Source organism: Puccinia triticina, chromosome 10A (genome assembly GCF_026914185.1).
Source record: "Puccinia triticina chromosome 10A, complete sequence".
Lineage (NCBI taxonomy): Eukaryota > Fungi > Basidiomycota > Pucciniomycetes > Pucciniales > Pucciniaceae > Puccinia > Puccinia triticina.
In genome coordinates, this window is record NC_070567.1 from 2,940,848 (window position 1) to 2,947,887 (window position 7,040).

Sequence of the window (7,040 nt, forward strand, 5' to 3'; positions counted from 1 at the left end):
CATTTTCCGATGCGCTTCTGCTATTTTCCCTGGGGGTAAAGTACATTTATGTTGTATCTTTAGTGCAGCGGGTCAAGCTTTTTGGGCCAGTCTTGTAGCGGGTACCTGCTGCGCTGCACTATCATGGGCGCTTTTTGCAGCGCAGCATAGCCTTTCACCATTGGTACCCGCCAATGGTCACTCGGCTGAGTCGGGGCCAGCAGAGCTGCGCAGGTACCCGTGGCAGGTGCGTGTGCCTGCGTGAGTTTCCACCCGCACCCGCACCCACAACCCGCTGGCGGGTACCTGCTCATGTGCACAGGTACCCACCCATGGGTTCCTAGTACCCGCCCATGAGTGCCTTGTACCTGCCCATGGGTTTCTAGTACCTACTACCCGCCAATGGGTACTAGGGGCCAGATCTAGACATTTTTTGATAATTTCTTGGCGTGCAAGCGCAAAGGGAGCCAAGCCACTGATGTTTATGGTCTTGCAAGCCCGTCTGGGCACATACCAAAGTTCGGCCGAAAAAAGGCCAAGCGCGCGTGGCCGACCCTAAAGCCTGCTTGGCCGATTGTCAAGCCCGCCTGGCACACTCCCAACCCCGGCTTGGCACATTGCAAAGTTGGCCGGGTTCGGGACAAAGCCCAGCTGGGCCGAGATCAAGCGAGGGTGCCACGCCACCCAAAAACCAATGCACCCCTTGAGGCATGGGATGTATCGCACTCGGACTAGCTTGTACTTCTTCACAAATCTACGAGTTAAGGCTAACACTTGCTGTTGATTTATTTTGTGTACTATCTACAGTCTCTTCTACATACATTTTTAGGGTAATTGCACTACAGTTTTTTTTAATTCTTTTACTTTTTTTGAGTGTTAAAAAATCGACATGAGAAGAGGAAGGAAGTTGATGTTCTGAGTAACTATTCGGGTGGGGCTGCCAATACTGGCCCCGTGATTTCCTGCATTTCAATGCAGGGACGGTAGAGACGACGGCAATGAGAAAAGAAGTTTTTTGATTTTTGGGGGGTGATTGCTTCAGCAATCCCTAGTTTGATCTCGGAAACAAGCGCTTCCCGGTTGGGTGGCTCCTTGGATCGAACGTACGACTTGATTTAATGGAAGCTGTATTCGATCGGGTTAAGGAATGGCGAGTACGGCGGCAGGAACTCGAGTTTGATTGATTTCAAGCTGTCAAGCGACCGTTTGATTTCCTCAAAACGATTGCCTTGGTGAATTGGAGCGTTGTCCATGATGATGATCGATTCATTTGGCAACCTATCACCAAGACTACTGAGGAAAAGGCAGAAGTCATCTGCTCCTACCCCCTTGGCCTTGGTGTTATCGGCGTTGCGCAGCTCGTGATAAACAAAGCCCTCATCGGACAGGGCCCCTATCAAGGTCACCTGCTTGGCCTTGGGCATGAGGCTCAAGACAGCGGGCTGGCCTTGAATCAAGCAAAAAAACAATCAGAATTAAAAAAAGACACTGCAAGTAAAGAGCCAAAAAGAAACATACCAGAGGGAGAGTAGCCAAAGGCCCGCCCAGAATGAAGGTCAAATCCGGATTCGTCAACAAAAACAACCGTCCTTCCGAGGTCCAAACCACTCCGATTCACAAAATTTGCCCGCTGGTTGAGCAAGTCGGGCTTGTTCCAGGCTGCAGGTATATTAGTAACCTGTTTCCATGATATATCCATATCATGGATCAGGTTACTAATTGCCTGTGTTGATACCTTGACATCGAATTTATCCTGGATGAATCGAGCCATTTCCTTCAGAGTAGTTGACGACCTCTGCTCAAGCTGAAGAAGGAGATCAGTCTTCATGTCTTCGGTGAATTTGCTGGGACGCTTCTTCTGAGTCTTGACATGATTTGGACCTTCGGCCTTGATCCGCTGAACCTGGCGTTGAGAAACATTGAATGTCTTGATGGCATCAACTGTCTTCATACCTTTTCCAATGACATTTTGGCGGATTAAATCTTGAACCTCGGGCTTGATCATCGAATTGGGTTTGCAATCCTTGTGTGGAAGTCGATCGTTCTTATAAGTACGCTTTTGATTTAACTTTTCTTTTGAGTTTTTGATTGTTTCGGCTTCAAAGTTCTTCCGTTGTAGCTCTCGAAGCTCCCCGGCGAGGGCGCGGGCTCTCTCTTGATTCGCCTGGAGTTCCAGTTCCGCTGAGTCCATCACAGCCGGCTGAGACATCTAAAAAGAAGAAAGAGAAATGGTCAACAGAAGATAGAAAAATGGAAAAGAATTTAACAAAGAAAAATAAAACAGAAAACCTCACATTGAACCAATATCCTGTTTAAATGAACCTGGGCGTTGAGTGGATCAAGAGGTGGTGGGTGCTAGATAGTTGAGTAGTCTGCTGGTCGGTGATCATATGTGCCCAGAGCTTGATCTCGGCCAAGCGGGACTTGGCTGTGTGCCAAGCTCTGCCCCCCGCGCAACCTGCCCGATCAAGCCCGCTGGGCACATACCCAACCCCCGGAGGCACTCGGCCAAGCGGGAGTTGGGTAAGTGCCCAGACGCACTTGCAAGACCATATGAATTGAAATATGTGTGGGATGATAAGAAAAGTGGAGGGCAGTCCCCGCAAATGTTGATATAGGGCTGAGAAAAATCGTTGGAAATGTAGTGCCCGGGGCTCCAGATCTGGCTCTGCAGGATCTGTAGATCTCAACAGGAAATCCTCCAGTGGTGTGTCTCAATAGTGCTAATTTCTAGTTATGATACCTGAATGGAGGACTTCCTGTTGAATTTCTGAGCATTTCAACTCTTGAATTACGCACCGGCAAGCCGCAAAACCAATTTTTGGAATGAAATGAAAATGAGACTGGAGCTCTTGAGCATGACAGATATCAGGTCTTTCATGTTTACTGGCTGAATTTTTGATAGGCCTGCAACTTCAGACAGTCACATTTACAGCCCTGTTAAATGGCTAGATAAATGAAAATTTTAAATAACCCAAACATTTTTACACACAAAACTTGAAAAATTGACCCTCGGTCTACGAGTGCTATTTTTGGAAGAGATTTTACATCAATCCCATTGTGAAGTGTGGAGGGTTTGTTGGTAGGTTTCATACAGCATGGAAGAGCTCTGAGTCCGAAGCTCTCTGGTACTTTGAGGTCCAATCATTACTTCTATGATATCCCGAAAGATCAGTCCGAAAGGTCTCCAACTCTCAGCCAATTTCAAGATTTCATCCTTTTTTGGTGCATAGGTCTTCCAGAGTTTTTCCGCTAAATCCAGCTCAGGCGATTCACCTCCCTCTCTCTTTGGACAAGCCCTTGCCATCTTGTAAAGCTCAGTGGATGTGATCAAGCCAATCAGGTCAGTTATAGCTCCTCTATGTTTTGAAAATCTTCCGCCAGTTCCAAAATCAATCGAAAGCTGTAACATTCCTTCCGGGGCGGTGAGTGGTAGTGATTGGGCCATTTCAAACCTTTTGCTGCTCCCCCGTAACAATTTCTCTTTGATTTTTTTCAAGTGTGGATTCCGCTCCTAATCAACCAAAACAATATGTCAGAAATTCCTCCGAGAATGGTACTTTAGCAGAGAAAAGTCGATAGAACGCATACGGGCAGTCTGTTCTTGGCGTCCTTTTGCAATTCGACCACTCCTCTTCTAGTTAACAGATTTTTTTGCGCAGGGGTGGAGGATTTCAAGTTGGTCGACGCAAAGCTGAGGATTGCGTTTTTCAATGAAACAATCTCCCCGATGAATGTTTCTACATTCCATTCAAACAGATTACTGAGTTCGTTATTCATAACAGAAGCATGACTTCCGGAACCAGGCTTGCTATTGAAAACATCCAGTTTACTTAACCATAGTTCCATCTACTCAAGCGCGTGATCAAGATTTGAAAATGGACATCAAACGGTTGAAGTTAATTAATTTTTCATCACACTGGTGTGGTACTAGAAAAGGGCTAAGTGATTTACCTGATAAAGTAATACCAAAACATGTGGCTTCCTGGATTCTAACAAAATTGAAGTTCTGACTTCTTTCAAATGACTCTTCAGAAGTAAAACAGATTGCTCGTGTGATAGGTTGTCCTCATGGTTTAATTGTAAAATTTCGTCGAGCATACGGCCTTGCAGCTTAATCCACTCCATACTATCTTCTGGAGCACGTGCAAACTGTCTGATCACGGCATTGACATTAGCAAGATTGGCCTCATGGGAGGAGATGATAGTTTTGGTTGTCTTTGAGTCAAGAATACTGGACAAACGATCCATTTGGCGGGCGCTTGCGCTTTCAATAACTGCTCTCAGCTTATTACTGATAAACCAAGCCACATCATGATAAGTTTTGTCGTGGTGACTGTAAGATACCTTTCTCCCCAGATAAACATTTTGGAAATTTCTGATGAGGTAGTTGGCGGCAAACATGTCTTGAATGTTGGTGTCCAATCTGTCCTAAAATCCAATCATAAGTGAGCTTCAGTGTTTTTGGGTATAGGAAAATTGTCAGTTTGATACTGACGTTCTTGTTTTGGATTTTCTCAGTGGTTAAAAATTCAGACCAGATCTTCGCTGTTCCACTCTCGCTCAAATGTCGCCTGAGTTCTTGCAGCTCTTTTTCCAACACCTGACGATGTTGCCCTACGTGACTGTAATCCGTCGCGCCATTTGTTAGAGCATCTCGGCATTCTTTCAACTTTCCGAGTGTTCTCAAGAAGCTTTTTGCACGCTCACTAGATATGTCAAATATTTTAGATAAATTAGACGGAATACATTCCAATCAATTCTGGCATCACGAAATAACGCACTCAATACCTTCGATCGAACGTATCACTTGAGGGACTTGAGGTGGTGTAAAATTGTCTTCCCTAGAAACGTGCTCTGAATGCAAATTTGATGGCACTTCATGCGGCTGTCCGTTAAATGGCGATGATTGTGGGATGATTGGTAATGATTGCGGGCTACTATCCTCGACCGGTGATGAGTAGAGTTCTGAACGTGACCCATCCAGAGCCACATAATTCTCCACTCCTTCCAACATGTCTTTGATTTGATGTGCCATTCTTTGGGAACCCACTTTTACCACCTCCTCCCTGACGATCTCGAATAAGTTAAGGGTATCTTCAAAGCGGGAGAGATCAACGTTCTCTTCCAATCGATCTAATCTGTTTGACACACTTATCCATACATCCGTTATTTCCTGAAGCAAACGGCAACCCTCCACATAGCTTTCACGATAAGCCTATTCACATGGAACAAAAATGAAGGTGAGAAGACTTTCGACCAGAAGCAAGAGAGGAAATCCCAGCGAAGTGTAACGGGGGCAAAGAATTTCAAAACAGCAACTGACCATCACCTTGTCTTTGATTCTGGAGTACTTGATCAATTTTGGTTCCTGAAGCATCTGAACCAGTAAATTTAAAGTGGATTCGATTTCGACAGCCTCTTCTTTCAGCAAATTCAAGTCGACTGGAGCACCGTTATCTGCCTGCAGCTTTTCCTCCACAAGGTGCTGTAGACGAACAAGTGGACCGCGCAATTGGGCATCGTGTTTCGCTTCCATTTCGTCAACGATCGGTGATGGAACCACAGGAGCTTTTCGTACGTAGCGTTTTGTTCCTTTTCCCTCTCGTACTACCCGAATGACATTAGGTTCACGGATCCAATCGAACACGGCTCTTTCCTTGGACCCCGCGTTTGGGCCAGTTGCAGGTATGAGTTTGCCGTGCGTTGTACCCAGTAAAAAATGCTTGCTACTCGGCTTTATTGGGTAGCTCTATGTAAGAGTTTTGGCGTCCTGAGGTCAGCTATACCAAAGAAACGGTCGATGGTGATAGATGTAATTGAACGCACAAAATCACGATGATTCTGAGTCAAAGAATCACTCATCGTGCTGGGGCTCTCAATGTTATTACTATGGCTCCCACTACCAATCTCAAATGTCCTGATGATTGGAATTGGATACGTTTGCTTTTCCTCAGGGTCATGTGAGCTGGAGCTAGCTGGCGACACTAAAGCGTGATCCAATATTGATGTGGGAGTGATGATATCTTGGCTTTCCCCCCAAATATCTTTGGGTCTTTCAACCTGGATAGACGCCGGTACACATCGTTTAACTAAATTTTGGTTGATGGACGGAAGAGCCTCACTAGTTTCAAGTTGATTTGTAAGTTATTGAGTTAGCCTCAGTACAGGGATATGTAAATATGGATCAAGTTACCTCAATTGAAACTCATGAATAGCTTTTTGCCATACTGAGAGGCTCTTAGCAGAGTTTGTGACATCTTTTATAAACATTTTATCCCAGAAGCTAGCTAAACCATCCTGTAACCGTATATAGAAGCGATTCAGAAGAGTTGACTAGAAGTAAGGCCTTAGTGAAAAGCAATACCTCATCTGCTCTCAGTGAACATCCTGATTCAAGAGAACAGCTGGATTTGTGAATCGATAAAAATTCAAGATACTCCTACAGAAATAGACTTTGGTCAGAGGCAAATTGATTGGTTAGATTTTTAAGGGGAACTAGGAGCTTACTCGGAAAGTCATTGTGCCACACGGATCCGGTGCATCAGATACCAATTGCAAAAGATTTGAACAGGCAGGGTTTGTGGTTATTTTTATAGCAGCTGAAGGTGCCAAACCGCCAACGAGGTATAAGATCAAGGAGACGATTAATCCTACTCTTACAATAGTGAACATTTTGTCAGAACCCTAGCAAGATCTAGGCTCCAACGTATATCAATAGAAATTGTTGCGTTGAACCCTGAGGTTCAGGAGAGAAGGTGCAATTTCAAGACACAGTCTCAATTTAAAAATGCAAAAGACCCCTAGAAAAAGATGCTCTCTTTAGATACCGAAATGATCGATTTCGCAGGCGAGCAGATGTTGGTGCGCCGAGTTTTTTTGTACTACAGGCGGACTATTTATAACCTTGGGCCAACATCCCCAGTTCACCTTAGGCTTTATCTGCTTCAGGAACAGATCACTTCATGGTGATTTTTCCATCCTCATGTCAATATCTGATGTCCGAGATATCTCGATACAAGCGCATACCTGTACTGGACTCGGAGCATTAATTGTTCTCG

The 7,040-nt window shown here is 45.0% G+C and overlaps 1 protein-coding gene across 1 annotated transcript; it reads right to left on the minus strand.

Annotated features, from left to right (window-relative positions):
- Positions 1-3,028: 3,028 nt before the first annotated feature.
- Positions 3,029-6,501, minus strand: PtA15_10A284 (uncharacterized protein; the record flags this gene model as incomplete). Its single annotated transcript, XM_053160444.1, has 10 exons — positions 3,029-3,493; positions 3,571-3,828; positions 3,934-4,410; positions 4,478-4,688; positions 4,764-5,197; positions 5,306-5,731; positions 5,809-6,103; positions 6,176-6,279; positions 6,347-6,421; positions 6,490-6,501. The coding sequence occupies 10 exons, from the start codon at positions 6,499-6,501 to the stop codon at positions 3,029-3,031; spliced, it is 2,757 nt and encodes a 918-aa protein (XP_053024418.1).
- Positions 6,502-7,040: the final 539 nt, after the last annotated feature.